The 21,479-nt window shown below is 43.2% G+C and overlaps 1 protein-coding gene across 1 annotated transcript in view; it reads right to left on the reverse strand.

Annotated features, from left to right (window-relative positions):
- Positions 1 to 1,009: 1,009 nt before the first annotated feature.
- Positions 1,010 to 21,479, reverse strand: part of LOC147622822 (agamous-like MADS-box protein AGL14) — a 62,359-nt gene continuing 41,889 nt past the window's right edge. The window contains exons 6-8 of the mRNA XM_086822705.1: positions 1,629 to 1,670; positions 1,379 to 1,560; positions 1,010 to 1,298 (exon numbers count right to left, since the gene is read on the reverse strand). Coding sequence (XP_086678831.1) covers positions 1,268 to 1,298; positions 1,379 to 1,560; positions 1,629 to 1,670 — 255 coding nt within the window. The 3' untranslated portion in view covers positions 1,010 to 1,267. The remainder of the gene's footprint in view (positions 1,299 to 1,378; positions 1,561 to 1,628; positions 1,671 to 21,479) is intronic.

Below are 21,479 nucleotides of genomic sequence, written 5' to 3' on the forward strand. Positions count from 1 at the left end.
CTTTTTTGCATTCTATACTTTAATTGTTCCCTTAAAGAGCATAATTTCATTACACTGGACTAGTTTGCCTTTCTCTTAGTAGCTTTTAAGATAAATATTAATGCTAGCATCTTTTCTTTTAAATCAACCTAGGCTTATGATTATGTATCTAAAGATAAACAATGCCAAAGGAGTATGCCAAGTACTCCATTTTATATTTATCAAACCATCTTTAGCTATATTTTAGCTCTCTAGGTAATGTGTGAGTAAAAAAGATGGTTGTTAAAATATTAAAAAAATATAAAAATAAAACAAAAGAAAACAATTTTAAAAAAAAATTGACTAAGAAGATAGCCATCACCATGTGAAATCCTGGTAGGTATTTGGAAAACTAGCAATGGTACCATAAGACCGATGCCTTGATTTCTCATAGGGTGGAACCTTGTGTCTTTGCTTCACTATAAAACCATCGTCGTCAAAGGCCCTTAGCAATTCTTGATATCCTTGGCGGGAGTCACTAGGCCATTGCTCTGGTCTCTACAGGGTGGTAGCTTATCACTCTTCATTTCACAAAAGAAACAAAAAAGAAGAAGAAATAATAATAATACTTTTGTTATGTAAGTAACTATCTAATCACATACAATTTTACTTCTAGAGCCAACATATAGCTTTAGATGGTTTGTATGCGCGTCATTGTGCTTGAGACCGTGGTCATAACCATAGGCATATTTTTTTAACTCAGTTCATGAATAGTAGACTTGTATCTATTTCTAAGTTTGATCTGCATATTAATCTTCAACTTTATAGCATCTTTGGGAAGGTTAACGAGTCTTATCCCTGATTTCATAATTTCTTGTTCAGCTATTTCCTTGTTAACTTTTGCTTGTTGCTCAAGAACATGTTGCTTGTTATGAATGTTGCCATGCAGATCATCCCAAGCCTTGCATTGCTTTCTTGGTGTGACCTCAAATCTTCTTCAACCACATCTTGTCCGAGGACAGAGTCTACTAAGTGATGCAGTCGAAAACTTCTATGACACCGCGCGCGGTGGTATGTTTTTTCAAGGAAAACAAAAAAAGTTTGGAAAATAAGAAAAAAAAAACTCTAAAGTGTCCGTGTATGTCAAAAGCTACTGCTATCTTACATAACTTGTTCAAGGAGGCGATCACCATATCCTATATATATAATACAGTAACAAGGTGGAAAGCATATATTTTGTTGCCAGCAAACACCGTCTTGATCTCTGCCTTCTGAGATGAGTGTGCCATATTCATGCACCAATATGGTGTTACTGTGCATTTCTTGGAAAGAGCCCGAGCCTGGGAGCATGACAAGCGGTTTGAGATTCACATTTAGCTGCTTTTGAAGCTTGAAAACATGCTGTAATCACAAGATGTACCCCAGCTGTAAAGAAACGGCCGCACAGTCTTCTTGGGTTGATGATCTGGGAGCTCCCCCTCCATGAGAGCAGCGTCCTGTGGAAGATGAGCCGGTGCTGGCCGGACACGCTTGGATGCTCTCATCAGTGCACAAAGCTTGCCAGGGAAGACTTCCCGCCTTTAATGCAGTCGCCTCAGCAAGCTGCAGCCGCCCATCCAACCATAGCGTCACATGCGTTCCATACAACTACAAATAATTAAGAACCTTACCTTGAGCTTTAGCAGATTGTTCTCTTCCCAAAGAGTTGCTTCCTGCCCAAGCAAAGAGGAGAGCAATATTCAATCTCTCTTTTTTTTCTTCTTTTTTTGTCTTTTCTTTTTTTTTTGCAATTTCATACATTAGCCTAAACCCCCCCCCCCCAAAAAAAATGTATTAAAGTCATTCCCTCTGTGTAGAGTCTTGCACTATTATTCTCACTATTCTTACCTTTGTCATAGCATTCACACACTTGTTACTTTGTAGCCATGAGACAAGTCTTATACTATTATTCTCACTATTCTTACCTTTGTCATAGCATTCACACACTTGTTACTTTGTAGCCATGAGACAGGAGTGTATAAGGAGGGGAGCATACTGCTATTTTGCAGTTTAGCGGGTCCCCACTAGTTCTTTATACATACGTGTTACTTTGTAGCCATGAGACAGGAGTGTATAAGGAGGAGGGGAGCATACTGCTATTTTGCAGTTCAGCACAACTAGTTCTTTATACACGAAGAATTATTATGCATGCGTGTGCTATCAATTATCTATATTCTTTTTCCAACACTACTGGAAATCTTGCTCAATAATGCTAGTCCAATGTTGTAGCTCTAATATGTGTGTGTGTGTGTGTGTGTGTGTGTGAGTCTTAACTCATGCCACTATTCACATGCCTTTAGAAGCACGTCCAACAACACCTTAAAATGTCCAAAATATTGTTTTTGCGCTCATGTTTAAGGGCATATCAAGTTTGCAAAAATGGTCAACTCTTTTATTAAGTTCCATTGCCTCATATAAGGTACAAAAATAGAAAACCTTTAGGGATACACAAAAAGGTAAATTAAAGGAGTGTTTATACAAGTTCCTTGATAGAGAATTTACAATGCAATTTACACACTAAATGGATAATCTCACTAATTACCCAAAGAAAATCACTTTGTGTTCTCATGAAAATGTCACATGCATGCTCAAATGTAGTTTGATTAAAAAAAACTATATATTATTAAGGCATCATTTTTCTATGAATGATTTCTATGTATAAGGCCTCATTTCTCTATGAATGATTTTTATGTGTAGGGTCTCTTCCAAATTTAAACAAGGAATTAAATGATCTTTAAATATTTATAACTCCCTCATTTCAACTCAAATGTCCTTGCCATGTTGTAGGCAAGAAATCCTCATAATAAAAAGAGCTTAAATTGTTTTTAAATATATTAACATTATTTTTTCTATAATCTTTTACAAGTTAAAGGGGAAAAACAAAAGACATGTCCTTTTATTTGTGGCACTAGTCTTTTGCACTTGAAGTGGTAATTTGTGACACTTTAAGTGATAAGGGGCTAGGGAATTGATAAGGTGATGTGGTTGTAAGTTCAATTTTTTAAATAATAAAAAATCCAATTTTCATTGAGCTTTTACTTTACCTTGAATATAAAGGTTTTTAAAAGAAACATTAAAAGAAAAACTAGTAATTTGTAATGAAATGATAACTGCTAAAGAAATTTTGGGATTATAAATTTGTATGTGGTGGGTCTATAGAGAATAATTTTGTTTAATTGGATAATTAAAGGTTTAATTTAATCCTCAGAGAGCCTCCAAATTAATGAAATATGCTTTATTTATCTTAACACTAGTTTGTTACTTGGACATTCAAGTGTCTTAAGACACTTTTATGTTCTAAAAATCTTTTAGAAAGTTTCTAGTATATTTTATGATGCTTTTCTTATTGGAATTTCATATATATTAGAAAAGAATCTGGGAAAAAATATATTTTTTATCAAGTTAGACATTTCCATGCCACTCAAATAACTCTATGAATTGGTTGAGATATCACACAAAAACATGGCATTTTGATTATTTTAGTTTTATTAATGAAAATGACTCTCCTATACATACACGTGACTTGAATGATTCCCCGTCATAAACAATTTACTACACTTGTGATGATGGAGCTTTTTTCCTTCAAGTTTTATTAAATTCTCTAGAAAAGTGGGTGTTGAGTGAGATGTTTTGAGACCTTGGTCATTTTATTGAATTCTCTAGAAAAGTGGGTATTGAGTGAGATGGTTGTCATTTTATCTACATATTTACGTGACATGAAAATGCCTAATTTAACAATAAATATTTTTTCCTAGTTATAGGAGCATTTAAAAAAACCCTTAAAGGACACTTTTATTTCATGTAAAGGTAGCAAACTAATGTTAAAGACACAATAAGCCTATATAGTCTTGGTAATAGGCTTTGAAGGTGTAAGGAATGTGGAAGAATTGGCAACTTTAGGTGGCAAAAGAAAAAGGAGATAACCAAGTAGAAGAAGAAGTTAGCAAAGCAGCAGAGAAGGTGGAGTAAAGTAGTAGAAGGACTAGCACATGTGGGAAAAGTAAGCAAATTTGAAATGACAAGGTCAAACAAAAGAAATAGAATAGAAAAGGCTACCTGTGGAACATAATAGGGTAGGTTAGCAAGTCATTAGCAATAGGGTAAGTTAGCACATCATTAGCAACAATAGAAGAACCAGTCATCTCTCTTATATACAAGTCCTCATAACTATAACAAGGGAAGTCTCTAGAAACTATGTTGTCAACTGTGTGTCACCATTCAATTGGCATAGACTTTTGGGAGACTTGAGTTTTAGTGCTTTTTTATCAATAGCCTTTTGGAAAATCCAAGCACTCTACAACTCACATGACAAATATAAATTATAAACTTATCTCTTTAACAAAAAGGGAAATCATTGAGGCTTTTGTATATATTTTCATATTCACATATGATGTCATAATTATCTTTCACTATTCCCATGTGGTAGGTTTAGTAGAGAAACCTACCCTAGTGTAGATAGGGTAGGTTGGCTTTCATATATCTTGTCATATTCATGTATAATGCCATAGCTATCTTTCACTATTCTCTTTAATGAGAAGGGAAATCATTTAGGCTTTCATATATCATGTCATATTCAATTATGATGTCATAACTATCTTTCACTATTCACATGTGGTAAGTTTAGTAGAGAACCAAACCTAGTGTACATAGGGTAGGGAACTAAACCTAGCTTGTCCAGGTGGTAAGGATAGGTCATGTCCCATGCACAAACATGGTTGCCTTTACCTTATGCATGTTAACATCCAAAGTAAAATATCCCACCATTTATGTTACCCTTTACAACCAAGTAGCACTAATTTTTGAAGTCTTTCACAAAGTATCCCTGAGGATTAAAGCTCATTTGTAAACCCTGCTCAACCATATGTCCAATAAAAACTAGGGTTTTTGTAATATTAAGAACGTGAATTATATCTTCTAGGTACTTTGTAAATTACCATCATACATATATTATGGCACTTTACTAACATGTGTAATGGTGGGGTGCATAGTATCATCACCTCTTTCCATATATACCCTAGTTTCTTCTTTCTTTTGCATATCTCTAAACCACTCACCATGAATGGTGATGTGGTTAGAGGTACAAGAATCCATATACCAAATATCTCCCGATCCTGATACTCATCTCCTCTCAACAAGGAATTGTGTTGCATCACAAACAACTACTCACTTTTGTCATTACCCTATTTATTTTAACGATGTATAGTTACCTTGCTATAACTTTCCACTTTTGATATTATTCTACTTTTTATAGAAATCATTTACAATGTGCCCTGGTTTATCATAGTAATATCACTCCATATATTTTGATTTCTTTTCCAATTACCTCGGTCTCTAACTCCCCTTGCCTCTAGAGTGGCCTCTTCCACTTGTATGAGACTAATTACTACATCTGGTTTTTGATTTCCAAATCACACCATCATATCGTCTAGATGACGATCTAGAGGATATGATGGAGTGGCGTCTTCCACTTGTATGAGACTAATTTTCTTATTGTTGTTGTTACCTCTGGTTTTGATTTCCAAAACTCCACCACCATCATATCCTCTAGACGACGATCTAGCTATACCTCTACCTAGATTTGAGTAGAAGGCCTGTTTATGTGAATTTTTGGAGGATGAACTCCCAAGATTCAGATGACAGTAATGAGTTCTTAAAAACTTGGAAAGTTCTCTTGGACTCTAATGGAGGTTTGAAACTAACTGTATTCCTTCATAAGACCATTCACGGTCATTGATACCACAACATCATTGTCTACTAGTGTGATTCAACAGAATTAAGGGCATATGTAAGCTCTTTAACCTTCATTTTAATACTCAGCTTTCTTGTGGTCACATTATGTAGCTCCTTCCTTAGCTATATCTTTCAAGATTGAGTGTTTTATACTATGTATCTTAACTAAGGTATTGTTTTGGTACTTTGGTCCCATTCTATTTTTTCCCCATGGACATCTAGGTGTGAACAGACACCTTAGGGTTAGCTAGTATATAAGAAACCACATCCATTGTTTAGGGTTATTACTTATTTATACTTTTTTCTTTGTACTTATAGAGAGCTTCATCTCTCTCCCCTTTGAGCTAGTATATAAGAAACCACATCCATTGTTTAGGGTTATTACTTATTTATACTTTCTTCTTTATACTTATAGAGAGCTTCATCTCTCTCCCCTTTGATCTAGCTATTCTCTCTTACACTCTACATCATTATGTTCTTCTCATTGAGCATTGTATGTGTGTTATTTCAACTCCATTATGTGAGCTAACATTTTATCAAAGCCATCATCAAGTCTTTAGTGCTTTTCAAGTTTCTATTGAAGCATTGAGTATATGTGTGAGTTCAGCTCCATTATGTGAACTAACATTGGTATCAAAGTCATTCATCAAGTCTTTAGTGTTTTTCAAGCTTCCATTGAAGCTCTTTATTTGAGAAAGGAAAGAAGGTTACTATTTGTTCTCTAAAAGATTGAAGGAGGTGGCTCTAATAGTAGCTAATAAGTGTAAGAATAATTAGGGTTAGGGTTAGCATAGCTATGGAGGCTCAAAGATGGAACCATGGTTATCTGTGTTGAAGCAGTCAGTGGTGAGAGAGAGAGAGAGAGAAGAGAGAGAAATACAAGGATAGAGAGAGAGAGAGTACATGACTAATTGATGTGGTGAGATAGATGATTATCTTAGTTGATTTTTCAATGAAGTACATGTACCTAGTATAAAGATTCTCTTTGACTTGACATCATTGCTTATGTCATCACCTACACAAATATCTAGATATTATTATGACCCCTCTAAGAGGTGGTTTTTACACATACATACACATAAGTGGATACACACTAGACAAGATGGACATACAAACATGGGTACACACATATATGGTAGGACATGTATAAACACAAGATGGAAACTCACACATGAGACTTTGAAATACCAAAAAAACCCCCCTTCGAAGCAAAGGTGGAAGTGTGATAAGGAAATTTCACTAGGCAAGAATACACATGCTCCAATGTTGGTCTAAACTTGGCATGTTCTAGCTATAGGCTCAGAGGCTCATGTAACTTGGCTAAGAGGCTGGTAAGATTGGCTCAGAGGTCGGTGAGCTTGGCATCAATAGGTTCAGAGTCTTAACGCTAGCATGGCTCAGAGGCCTATGTAACTTGGCTCAGAGGTTGGTAAGCTTTATTAAGATTTATGGTACCTCCTACAAGAAGCTAATTACTCTAATGACACACTAAGCACACACTAATGACACATGATTTACTAAAACCTACGATGGATGGTGCCTAAGTGCACTCATAAAGATGAGTGTATGCATTAGACTCAGGCACAACTAGGTCACAAGCTTAAGACTTGTACTCATAAAGAGGCTTGAGATGTGTGCAAGTGCTTCATACTTCCATTGCTTGAAAATTACCCCTTTTATATGGGTCTTTCCTTGGTCCATGCATATGTGGGATAATCCACTTTTGCCATATGGCTTCATTCTCACACCTACTCACTCTCTGCCTCTACATGTGCTCTATGGCACCACACTTCTCAACACCACGTGGGATAATCCACTTCTGCCATATGGCTTCATCCTCACCTACTCACTCTGTTAACCCATGGCGGACATTGAGACGTACTATGTTTTACGTCATTAATTTAAATATTCTGAGTCATGGGCCGGGCTTGTCGGCACCATAGGTTAAGGATGAAGGGATTGGGTGATCGCCGATGAGAGGCGCACCTTGAATATCAGTAGGATAAGGGTTAGGGTCGGCCGGCCATGTATGGGCGCCCAAGTGTGAACGGCCAAGTCACCTATAAGAGTCAATTGTAACCCTAAAATCCTCATTCTCATGTGTTGTGAATACAAGAGTGCTCTTGCCTTATCTCTTTGGTTTCCTTCTCCTGCGTGTGTGAGAGAGAGAGAGAGAGAGTGAGAGAGCGATCGAGCACTGTGTAGCGGCACGGCGGCGGAGAGGCGGTAGAGCGGCGACGGCGGCTCCTCCTTCACGGCTGTGACGCGGGAATCCTTCAAGGCGGCGGTTGAGCGGTGAGTGACACACCCTTTGGCATTCTGTTTGAGCTTCCTTCCCTGGTTGTATGCTTGTAGCCATTCGTGGCTCGCATACGGTGTCCGGCAAGTCCCCAGCTACGACCTGTGCGGCAAAAGCGCACATTTTTGGCACCGCTGTGCCGGGGAGTTGCCCTGCACCAAGCTCCAGTTTGCAGCTCGGCTGTGCTGCGTGAAGTTCAATATACACTGTAGGAAAGCGACTGTGTGTTTGTTGTTGAGTTGTTTCCGTTTTTTGCAATCTGTTTCTGTAATTTATCTTCTGCATTTCTGTTATTTTTTCGCTCCGCGTGTGGGCGTGTGATCTGTTATCTGGTTTTCTGCGTGGGAGGGGGATTTCTGAATCCCCAGATCTGTGCTGTGTGCGAACTGCGCCGCGGTCAAGGCTGAATCCTAAAGAAACCCTAGAAAACTTATCTAAAAAAAACAGAAAATAAAAATTTAAAAAATAAAAAATAAAAAATTAAATTTTATTTTTAAAGAAAGAACCAAACGTGTGGAGAGGAAAGCTTTTCTAATTGGGGAAAAAAATTTTGAAAAGAAAGAACCCCAATTGACCCACGACCCACGACCCACGGCCCCGGCCTCGGTCTCGGTCTTTTGATATATATATATAGGAGAGTGAGCCTCCATAGCTTTCTTTCAAGTGAGAGCTTATGGGAAGTCGTGCCCTATATGTAGCCCACTCCCCAAGGAGTAAAGTGAGCATGTGGGATAAAGCCCTCACCCTTTCCTCCACAAGCAAATAGGCTTTTGCCCCTTCCCCCCAAAGGAAACGGACTGTTTTGAGAACTACAGGAGCTCTAGATAGGCGAACACGGTGCTGTAAAGCACGCTAGGACCCTTTAAACGATACGCTCATTTCGAGCTATCACACGCCCTAGTCCAAGTTCGACCGTAAGTAAGGGGGTCAAAAACGAGTTAAAAACAATCTAAAAATAAGTAAAAACGGGGTGCGAAACACCTACGAAACCAGTCGTGTGAGTTTCAAGGGTAGTTACCAACGCACGTAGGGTACCCACGTCACATGCATCTACGTTCTGGTCGGGTGCTAGAGCCTGAACCACTAGAAAGCGTTTCAGTCTACGCAGGCTGTTAGGGGTTAACTTTACCTAAGTTGGAATATCCGAATTTTATGTATGTGAATGATCCTTTTGGGTAGTTGCTTAGGAATTCGTGAGAAGGGAGAGATATGAAGAGATGTAGTTAGTTGGTCATGGGAAGGCGCATAACGGATATTCAGCATTGTAGAAGATGAAGAAGCGGAAATGTAATCCCTTGCATGATTATGACATCAATGAATTCTGATCATCTGTTCAGGGTTATTGTGTGTAGCGTATTTTCTGTATGATGTTTTGTATTCCGTTTTACTGTTATGATTTTCTGCTAAAGGGAATGTCTTTGTGCTAGTGTTTGTTCTTTTATGATATTTCCATTTCCAAGTATCAGGCATTTAGTGCCCAGATACACATTGGCGATCCTGCGGTGTTCGCATACTCAGCATTGTCTTGTCTGTGTTGGGTATGGGGTTGTGTTGTGCTGTGCTGTTTGGGTCTTGCATGAATGTCAGATAGGGAGAGGCAAACTAGTCCCATTCATTTCACGAGGGCACAAGCCAGGAAGCGCAGATATGACAGGTCGGAAGCTTCTAGCAGTGGAAGCGGTGATGCTGCGGAAGTGCCACCTGTGGCAGTTACGTCGGTTTCTGCTGGCGTAATTGAGGGCCAATTGGCGCAGGCCGGCGTGAACGAGGCGGACGCTGTCGAGCATACAACACCACTTGCAGAAGGGCCGGGGTAGAATGTCGTTAGCCCGGAGCAAGCCCGGCGGCATTTGCATCAATTTGTTGGTGCCCTATTTCTGTCCCGACCGCCTGTTCGGAGTCAGAGACGGTTGCAATTTGATCCATTGAAGAATCCGCCACCAGCTAATCCACTACCAGGAGTTGTGAACATGGCTGCACCACCACCCAATCCAACGGTTAAGGCTGCTAAATTTAAGGCAAAGCCTAAGGAAGACCCAGACTGTCACGTGGCTCAATTCGAGACCCGATGGCAAGCCAGTGGGTACCCTGCCCATTTTGGAGATCCGGTGAAATTGCAGCAGTTTGCCGCAACCCTGGAGGGGGTAGCAATGAGTTGGTTTAGCCAATATGGCTTGGCCCACTTTGCAGATTTCAATGCTTTGAAGGATGCGTTTTTGGCCCGGTTCAGGAAGGAGAAAACTCCTACTGATATCGTCAAAAAGATCAAGGCCATGGAACAGAAGCATCTGTTAGTGGAGGATTATGCTCAGAAGTTTCGGGGATTGGCTGCCAGACTGCAGGGTAATGAAAGACCCTCGGATGAAATGCTTGCCAGTTATTTTGTCAAAGGATTGCGGAGGAACTTGAAGAGTGCTGTTGCAAATGTGGATATTGCCGGCGGCTTTGATAACCTCGTGACAGCTGCCTCTCGGGTGGAAAAGCGCCTGGGCATTCAGAAGGACAAACGGAAGGGCAGGAAGCAGGATGACTCAGAGTCGGGTAGTTCGACTGAGTCAGACTCGGATAGTGAGGCCGAGTCGGTATGCTCATCTGATGAATCGGAGGATGAGGGGCAAAGTGAGAAGAAAAAGGCCTCAAGGAAGGCTAAGCAGCAAAAAGCTAAAGAGAAACAGGTTAGGGAGGAGAAGGAGAAAAAGCTTCTTCACAAACTTAAAGCCTTAGGGTATGCAGCAGTCTTGCCCAAGGAGAAACAGTATTGCCATATCTGTGAGAAGGACGGTCATCTTACGAGTGCCTGTTGGTACAACCCCAACTACCGAGGCAAGGTGCCACCCAATGTGGTTCAGCGAGCACCACCTCAGCAAGTTGCAGAGGCTAATCCGGTGGTTCCGACCGTTCCGCATGTTCCCTATAATAGGCCTCCAAGACCATATGCTCCAAGACCTAATTGGCAGGGGCAGCAAGGGTTTCAGAGGGGACCTCAGGGTGTGCCACTGTGTGATTACTGTGGAAAAGACGGGCATCGGATTGGTCCGGCCTGTGAATTATGGTGTAAGCATAGGGAGGAAAGAGGGAGACCTGTCATTCAATTCAATGAAGGGAATCGGGGTCAGGGACCTCCCCAGGACCAGCAGCAGCAGAGACCTCCAGCTCAAGCCAATGCCATCTTGATAGAGATGGTGGGAGATAAAGCAGTGGGGGCTAGCTCGGGGATTTCACATCTTCAGGGTGTGCCGCAGCAGTTCCAAGTGCTGAAAGCTTCTAGCACTCTTGATGCGCAGGGTGAGTGCTCCACGGGTATGCTCATTGGGGATTGTCAGGGGCAAGATTTAGTGGATACTTTGGCTGTTACCCGTGCAAAGGGTAAGGGACCTATCAGTTGGGAGGACCAGGAGGTGGTTCGTCGAAAAGTTTCCAGTCAGGTTCAGAAACTCCAGCAGAAGCAGCTCCCGGTGGAACCGATGGAGCCACTGCTTAAGGCACAGTTGTCGGAGGAACCGATTCCAGCCCAGCCACCTTGTGATCCACTTCCAGGAAAGATTGCGGTGGTCCCTTCCGATCCAGTTCCTAAGGTCACTGAAATAGTACCAGGTTCTGGGGATCTATTTGATGCACTCATGCATGCGCCTATTCAGATTTCTTTGGATCAGCTGTTAAGCATGGTACCGGCTTTCCGGGAACAGCTGTTGGGGAAGCTGCAGGAGCCAGTTCCAGCAAAGATGGTGGAGGATCAAGCCCCGTTTGTGGGAGTTTCTCAAGCTGAGTCCGCAGATGTGGATTTTCAAGTCCCAGTGATTAAGGTGGCATTCCACGGGCACAAGTTTGAAGAGGTTTTACTGGATGGGGGTTCCGGAGTCAATATTCTACCGGAGACTGTTTACCTCCGTATGAAGTTGGGAGCGTTAGCACCAGCACCTTTTCAAGTAAGGATGGCAGATCAGAGGCGACTTCAACCTTTGGGGATTCTCAAGAATCAATCCATTAAGGTGGGTGGTCTGTCGTTTCTTGTGAATTTTGTGGTGCTCCGGATGCAGGATAGCGGGTCTGCCTATGCCATGTTGCTAGGCCGCCCCTGGTTTAAAATTGCCCGAGTCAAGCAGGATTGGGAGGATAATACTGTGGTGATCAGGCAGGGCAAGAAGACAACTCGCTTATCCATGCTATCCAAAGTTCTCTTGAAGCAGGGGCAGAAGCCTTTATGTGCTCAGGGCATTCATTTGGCAAGTGATGTAGGTGAAGATGAGGAGGAGGCATATATGCAAGCAAATCCAACGGTAGTACCGGTCTTTGATGTAGATGTGGAAGCTATTGTCACCAGGTATCAGAATACTGGACACCCTGTATCGGCAGTTCCGCAGAGTGTCGAGGGTGTGGAACAGTCATCGGATGTTCCGACTGAAGACAGTGTGGTGCCCGAGCAGGAGATCCAGGTGGTTCCAGGCCAGATCATGGAAGGCCATACTTTTCAGAGGGCTGTGGAAGAAGCTTTAGCTACCAAGGCTCAGCAGGTGCATTCTGTACCCGAGCAGGAAGCCATTATAGCAGCTGAACAGCAATATGAACGGCGTTTGCAGAAGTCCATCCGGGTGGAGGAAGATGAATTACAGGACATGAATTTAGGTACTGCATCCGATCCTAAGATGGTTCAAGTCAGTGTGCATGTTGAAGGTCAATTTAAGGAGGACTTGCAGAAACTGTTAGTGGAGTTTCGAGATGTATTTGCTTGGGAGTATTCTGATATGAAGGGCATTGATCCAGCTTTACATCAGCACCGCATCAATTTGAAGAGTGATGCTGTTCCTGTTATCCAACAGCGGTATCGCATGAATCCAAATTTCGCCAAGCAGGTCAAGGAGGAGCTGGATAAGCTATTACGGGTAGGGTTTATCAAGCAGGTCAATGAGGTGACTTGGCTGTCTCCCATTGTGGTCGTGCCAAAGAAGAATGGCAAGATCAGGGTGTGTGTGGACTACAGGAAGTTGAATGCTGCCACAATTACTGACCCGTTTCCGTTACCGTTCTGTGATACCCTCCTTGATGCTGTGGCTGGTCATGAGATGTATAGTTTTTTGGATGGTTTCTCAGGGTATAATCAGATAAGGATGGCACCGGAGGATGTGGATAAGACGGCCTTTATTACTGAGTGGGGAGCATTTGCTTACACGGTGATGAGCTTTGGATTAAAGAATGGCCCACCATCATTTTCATTTGTGGCTCAGAAGGCCTTTGAGCCATATCTGTTGGATTTTATGCGAGCCTTTCTTGATGATTTTAGTGTCTTTGGTAAAAAGGCTTTGCACTTACAGCACCTGAGGCTCTGTTTGGAGCGCTGTCGGATGTTCCGCATAGCTCTTAATCCTTTCAAATGTGCTATTGCAGTAAGGCGTGGGATTCTCTTGGGCCATGTGGTGTCCCAGGAAGGCATCTTGATTGATGCTAAGAAGATTGAGGCCATTCAGAAGGCTTCCGCACCACGTAATCTTAAGGAGTTAAGCAGGTTTTTGGGGCAGGTTAAGTGGCATAGTAGGTTTTTGTGATATCTTTCAGATGTGTGTGCACCCCTTACTCATTTGACCAAGAAGGGAGTGGATTTTGTGTGGTCTCCAGTTCAAGAAAAGGCATTTCAAATTCTGAAGAAGATGTTGGTGGTGGCACCGATAGTGCTACCTCCTGATTGGGGGTTACCATTTCATGTTTTTGTAGATGCTTCGGACATTGCCATAGGGGCTGTCCTCATGCAGGAGAAGATTAAGGGCTGGTTTCGACCAGTGTACTATGCTAGCAAGATGTTGACAAGTGCTGAAAGGAATTATGCCGTCACGGAGAGGGAAGCTTTGGGGATGGTGTATTCTCTTCACAAGTTCCGGCATTATCTGTTGAGCAATAAGCTGGTTTTCCATGTAGATCATCAGGCCTTATTGTATCTGGTAAAGAAACCACACTTGACGGGTAGGTTAGCTAGGTGGATGCTTCTACTCCAGGAGTTTGACTTTCTGATCATACATACCTCGGGAAAGGAGCATGCTGTAGCGGATTATTTGAGTAGGTTGGAAATTGGGGAAGTAGCTGAAGGGGTGGATGATCACTTACCTGATTCGGTTTTGTTTTCAGCTACTGTGGCGATATTGGATTCTTGGTATGATCAGATGTTGAGTTTCTTGACAGATGGCACCATGCCAGTGGAATTTTCCACTGATCAACGGAGAAAGCTGGTACTCCGGAGTAAACCTTTTTTGGTGATTGCAGGTGCTCTGTACAAGAGGGGGATAGATCAGATTATCCATCGCTGTGTCCCAGAATTTGAGCAATCAGCAGTTCTGCAAGAGGCTCATGGTGGCATTGCAGGTGGGCATTTTTCTGGAGACATTACAGGTAAGAAGATTCTTCAATCTGGGCTTTGGTGGCCTACCGTGCTGAAGGATGCACACAATCATGCTAGGAGTTGCTTGGTTTGTCAACAGTTGGGGCAGCCTGGAGCTTCAGACCGCATGGCGGATAATCCGATTCTGCCCTTAGATCCTTTTCAGAAGTGGGGTTTGGATTTTGTTGGGCCAATCAAGCCTAAGTCCAAGCGGACAGGTTGTCGTTATATCTTGGTGGCTACTGATTACTGTACGAAGTGGGTGGAAGCTGTTGCTTTGAAAGATAATACCGCCAACAGTGTGGCTAGGTTTCTGTATCACAATATTATGACTCGGTTTGGGTGCCCAGTGGAATTGGTTAGTGATCGGGGTACTCATTTTCTCAATGCTGTCATTGCGGAGTTGACCAAGACTCATTTGATTATGCATAAGAAGTCTACTGCCTATCATCCTCAAGCCAATGGTCAAGCAGAGAGTTCCAACAAGATCTTGGTGAAGATTTTGAAGAAGATAGTAGCAGAGAATAGGGATGACTGGGATGTGAAGCTTGATTCTGCTCTATGGTCATTCCGTACAGCTTTTAAAGTCACTACAGGTCTGACACCCTTCAAGCTGGTGTATGGCTTGGAGGCGGTGGTTCCAATGGAATATGTAGTTCCTAGTTTGCGGGTGGCTATTGCTGATCGGTTATCACCGGAAGAATCTGTTCAGTTCCGACAGCAGATGCTGTATCAGCTCGAAGAGGATAGGATTGTTAGTGGGTATATCACAGAGGTGATTCAGCAAAGGCGGAAGGCTTGGGTAAGTAGACAGATCAAATTCAAAGTTTTTCAGGTTGGGGATTGGGTTTTGCTGTATAATTCGAAGCTTGGTCCTCATCCGGGTAAATTAAAGCTGCGGTACATAGGGCCGTACAAAATTATAGAGGATTGTGGTCAGGGTACTTTCCGACTTGCTGATATGTTTGGGACTCTGGTCGAGAAACCGATTAATGGTTTCCGATTGAAGAAGTTTGTGGGTCAGCCACCAGTGGTCGGAGTAACCGCAGAGGTCGGAGTTTTAGCAGATGGAGGAATATCCGCACCAGTGGGCAAATTAGGCGAAGGTGTAAGTGGGGATGTGTTAGAAAATTTGGGAATGTCCGCTAGTGTGCAAGTGGAGGATATTGATGGCAAGTCGGGCATGTGTGGTAGATTTGGCCGACTGGGTGACGTTGTGTTTTATATCACCACGTGTGGGGGTTTTTTCATGCACATTTCAATTTTGGCATGCTTTGAGGAGACTTTTTGCATGAATAACGCAGAGCGCTTAGCAAAGCTGAATTCCCTGCGTCAAGCGCTGGCTGAGATGGGGCGTTCGATGCCGCTTAAGGTGGTTCCTGTGGAGCGCTCTTCTCCCCGGCGACTGCGTCAACAACCCGCCGCCAGTAAGGAGCTTTCTGTTCGTGCGTCTGTGGAGGCTGATGAAGATTTCGAGCCTGAGGATGCGCTGTCTGCAGAGGTAGGGGGGTTGGAAGCTACTACTTTGCAGGCTTTAATGGATCCCTTCTTGGATTTTTCTGTTCATCTGGATCTGTCAGAGGAGGCGACTACTCAGTGGTTGCAGACCATTGGGTTATGGGAGTTTGCATCTTTGCCGTGGGACCGATGGCGGGAGAATGTTTATGCCAAAACGCAGTTGGAGGTGATTCGTAAGAGGAATGGTTACCTCTCTGCGACTGTGGGTTTGACACCTCAATTGATAGCGGAAGTGTTTCATCTCCATTATGAAGAAACTGTGGCTGTGGCAAAGTGTTCGGCGGATGTGGCCATGAGGAAGGAATTTGGGCTTCCACAGGGGTCTCGAGCCTATTACATGGTGAAGAATGTCGCTGAACCCCGTCGTCAACATTTAAGATGGTACCTTGAGCGAATATGTCAGGTAATTAAATTGGAATACATGTCAAAAGACAACTTTGCACCTTTGCTGTATGCTGAGAAAGGGGGGAAAGTTAGTTGGGCTTCTTTGGTGCATACTAGAATTCTGCAGGAGGTGGAAATCACTGATAAGAGGAAGTCTCAAGTCACTTCTCGGCTGTCGGCGTTCTTAGCAGCTTTGTTTGAGAAGGTTCCTATGATTTCTGCCAGCAAATTGCCTCTTTTGCCGACTCAACCAGTGCATGGTGGTCCTGACGAACCGGGTCAGGATGACGTTGTCCCGGAGGGGGCAGTGGATTCTCCATTGGGGTTTGAGCATCAGCCTGAGAAGATGAAGGTGTTTCAGGATTTGATGGAAGCAGGCTATACTCGCTCCGAAGCCAAGGAGGTGTTGGTCTCACCAGATGTTCCGAAAGGGCTAGATTTGTTGCATCAGGCCACAGAGTCTGTTGGTACTGATCCATCATTAGTTTCAGTGGGTAAGAAATTCACTTTTAGCAAGAAAAGAAAATTGGATGTGGATTCATCTGCGCTCCAAGATGTGGTAAAGACGATGGATTTTACACCTGTTAAGTCAAATCAGTGGGATTCTATTATAGTCATAGCCAAGGAAGCAGAACAGAGTGTTCAGAGTGGAGAGTTGCAGGATGTGCTCTGGTCTTTGAATAAGGTCCAAGAGTATGTTCGGAAGCAGGAAAGTAGTATTGCAGATTGGAAACACCAGGTTCGGGTTATCCAGGAGCAGTCGAGATCAGAAGCTACTTATCAGCTTAAAGTCAAGCATCAAGAGGAGGAGTTAGTGAAAACTAAGATGTTGTTAGTTCAGGCTCAGGAGGCAGTGGTTAAAGAGAAAGACCAGGTAGCAGAGTGTCAGAGAAATTTGGTGAAGACAAAGATGTCGTTGGGATTGTTTAAAGAATGGACACATCAATTGCAGGAAAAGATGCATAAAGAGTTGGCTGTACTGTCTGAGCAAAATGTAAGTTTGCAGGTGGAAAATCAGATGTTAGCCCAACGTATTCAACCATTGTTGGCTATTGAAAGACAGATGCTATCTCAGAGTAATGAAGATGTAGAGGGAGTGTTAGTTTCAGAGTCTGATTTAGCAGTGATTAGGAGGAGCTTAACTGAGGTGGGAGTCAAATTGTGGCAAGGTATCAGAGATCGGATTGAAGCCTGGGTGATGAAGCCATTTAATACATTAAGTGGAGCTTTCATTTCTGAATCTGAGCAGCTATTGTTGGATCAAGTAGCAGGTTTACAGTCTGAAAAGGATGCTTTGATGTTGAAATTGTTGGAGTTTGAGAAGCAAGTTCAAGCCATGTGTTTTATGGAGTTGCCTAATGAGGGACAGTTGGATACAGAGCAGGCTACTGTGGGGGATCATGGACAAACTGTGGAGCTTATGTCGGAGGTTGAAAAGGAAGCAGTTGGCCAGGCTGAAGTAATTCAGATGGTGTCACAGGATATAATGCCTGCAGATCAGCTTACTGTTCCAGTCGTCAATCTGGAGCCGGTGGAAGATTCAAAGACTAAAGATGATCCGCCGAAGCCGATGGAGCCGGTGGTGTTACCTCAGTAATTTATGCTTTTCTAAGTGTTTTAGGATTTTTAGTTTAATAGGATTTTGCTTTCACTTTGCAGTTCTGTTTTCTTTTTGAAGCAATGTAAAGACAATGGATGGTTTGATCAGGGATTTATGGGTCCGAGTCGGGTTTTCTTGAAAACCCAACCACCGGGCTGTGCCATGTGTTAGGGGTTAACTTTACCTAAGTTGGAATATCCGAATTTTATGTATGTGAATGATCCTTTTGGGTAGTTGCTTAGGAATTCGTGAGAAGGGAGAGATATGAAGAGATGTAGTTAGTTGGTCATGGGAAGGCGCATAACGGATATTCAGCATTGTAGAAGATGAAGAAGCGGAAATGTAATCCCTTGCATGATTATGACATCAATGAATTCTGATCATCTGTTCAGGGTTATTGTGTGTAGCGTATTTTCTGTATGATGTTTTGTATTCCGTTTTACTGTTATGATTTTCTGCTAAAGGGAATGTCTTTGTGCTAGTGTTTGTTCTTTTATGATATTTCCATTTCCAAGTATCAGGCATTTAGTGCCCAGATACACAGGCTCACACCATCCCTCCACGTTAGCATCTTGGCCTTCGGTTGGAACCCAAGGGAGTGCAACCCAAGATCCACGAATAGTGGATAGTGACTCATCTTCTGACTCAGAAGCCATGGAAGGACACCCTACCAAGAACCCTGAGGAGACAAGCCAAAACATGCCAGTGTGGGCCCCACAACCTGGATCTAGCATGTTTAGTCGTCTAATAGAGACCTTTAGTAGAGCTACACGCTCTGAGCATGCGAGCGACAAGCAAAGTAAATGAGGAAGGAGGGGTAGTAGATTCGCCATTCACATCTTATGTGGACCCTACCCTCCCAAAGAGTGTCCATGTGGATATTCTACCCACTTCGTTTAATGAGGGCCCTACTGAGCTACCAACTTCCGATGCTCTTCCTAAAGTAGAGGTCCCTAGAAGCCAACCCATAAGAAGTGACTTTGCGTCCACTTCAAGAGAACCGTTTGGCACACCAAGTCTGGATGGGATATTTCTCAATGAAAATTGGGAATATGATCTACACACAGAGACTCTAACGGACCTATACACGAGTTACACATACCATGTGGGTTGGTTAGAAGTCCTACGATCTACATCTAGCGCCACTAATCTAGAAGAGCAACAGCAAATGATATGTGAGGTTATTCATAGGATTATCCAAATTGAGAGGCAAAATAGGGGAGTGAACCTAGTTTCCACTGGCCCTATGAGGTTTTTGGATACGGGCAAGGCCAAACAACCAACCCTATCACAATTGGAGACTCCCTCGGTGAGTCCCATAGACCCTTCGTATGTTGTTTCGCCTGGAGTCTCAATGCAGGTTGAGCCCACGAGTAGTAACTTTAGCTTTCCAACCTTGGCTCAACTTTCCATTCAAGAATCCACAATGCCTACCCCAATGATGAGCATGACAGAAAGCGCACCTGTTACCACTGTAGTTAGTACGACACCGCTACCTAGTGGAACAGTACCTACAACAGTGCGTGCCCGTGCCTATCGACCCTATGTACCTATCTCAACTCATGCTCATGTAGCTCCTACGCCTCTTAGTATGCCAATGGTATATGCTCCACGACCGCCTTATCACCACCCTTATCCAATAGGAGCTAGGCCTAGTCACATATCATATCCTACGTCATTTGCCAACATACTCAGACCAACGCCAACTCCTATCAGCCAGGCTATCCCAGAAGTGCCTCCACCAGCTATGCCTGCTCACCTAGGTGATCTCGCAGCGTTTGCTCAGACGATCAGACGATCTATTGCGGAAAACATGCGGGGTATGCCTGAGAGAGAACCTAGAAGCAAGGCAGTACAAGTGGCTAAGCTCACTCAAAACTTCAGTGGTAACGAGGATGTTAGGAAGCACATTGAAGTCTTTGAACACGTGTGTGATTCCTTGGAAGAGCACAATGAGCTGCATAAGTGTAAAGCCTTAGGCTTAACCTTGAGTGGGAAGGCTGGAGATTGGTATCGAACCTTAAGGGTTGAAGAGCGCACTCACTACCCCACTCTCAAGAGATTGTTCTTGAAAGAATACATACGTGAGGGTGTGCTTTGGGGAGTAGCTTCTCAACTCCAAAAAACTGAACGCGAGGAAGGGGAGTCAGTGAGAGACTTTATAAGTCGATTGAAGCATCTAAATTCTCGCTGCACTCCCGATGAACGCTTCAATAACAACCAACTCCTCGATAGATTCATCCGACGATTGCGCCACGAGGACATTTACAATGGCCTAGTCATTAGAGGTCTTACAACGTGGGAAGCAGTCACTGCCAATGCAATCCAGTTAGAAGACAACTTGATGATTGCAGGTAAAAAGGTGTCTTCAGAAACAAAATCCATTAGTTCGCAAGTATCTGGGCACGAGCCAATGACGGTGAAACCTATTGCCAAGGAGCCCAAGATATCTGAAATGTCTGTGACCGACCTTACTAAGGCTCTCCAAGAATACTTTAGGGGTAATCGAGCTCCTCAGAATAGCCATATGTACCCAAGGAGAGAGCAACAATGGTGTTCGGTGTGCTTAGGACCACATAGCACGAGTGAATGTCCCACATTCAAAGTCAAATTCAATGGGAATTGCAATGCATGTGGTAAGTATGGCCATCAATCTAAAGATTGCCTAGTACTTAAGCGAATGTTGGCAAATCAGGCACCACTAGCCTGGTCAAACACACCTCAAGTACCCGCGCTAATGCCTGCACAACCTGTCGAGCAATCGTCACAGCACATAGTTCCAAGGAATCCGAATGTAGTCCAGTCTGTGCCGTTACCACCGCCAGTGCTAGGACCACAACCTCCACATCCCAGGATTACCCCTATGAACCAGATGGGTTGTGAGTCACATAGTGCGTGTGGGGATTATGAAGAGGAGATAGACCCCACTGCTCCATATGGGATTGATATGTTTGAAATGATTCCCCAGTACTACATGGAGGATCATTTTGGGCAAGTCAAGCCTGTATATCAAGCGGCTGCTCTCGCCACAAGAGGCCAAAACCTTAATACCTTGGCGAGGAGACCACCTCTTCAATGCTATGATTGTGGTGGACCGCATCGTGTAGCGGAGTGCCCTAATAGGCTACAGAAGATCGCTACTCAGATGCAACCAAATCAAGGGAGCACGTCGGGAATGCCGGTACTTACATGTAATCGTTGTGGCATAGATCATTTGATCGCTCAATGTCCACATAATCCTAATGCACCCAAGATTACGCCAGGTCACCAACCAAGCACGAAGAACCACACCCGTTGTACCCGCGAATGTAGTTACACGGTCAATGCTTCAAAATCAAAACTACATTCTTGAAGAGAGGGATACTGCATCAATCGCTCAGGCAAAGAAAAAGAAAACACGGCGGAAGAGATCGCTTAATGCCACGAGCTCCAAGCCTAGTTCAAAGACTAACATAGGGACAGGAGACGACCCCGTGTATATGAATGATCCTGAAGATGATTCCGATTCAATAGAAACCATGGGGACCAAAGCCACTACCTTAAGGGAGGAACCCACTCGGGAGCTCAATGAAGGAGAATCAAGTGAG

This window comes from Cibotium barometz, chromosome 28 (assembly GCF_041138505.1).
Source record: "Cibotium barometz isolate CiBa-2024 chromosome 28, ASM4113850v1, whole genome shotgun sequence".
NCBI classification, from domain to species: domain Eukaryota; kingdom Viridiplantae; phylum Streptophyta; class Polypodiopsida; order Cyatheales; family Cibotiaceae; genus Cibotium; species Cibotium barometz.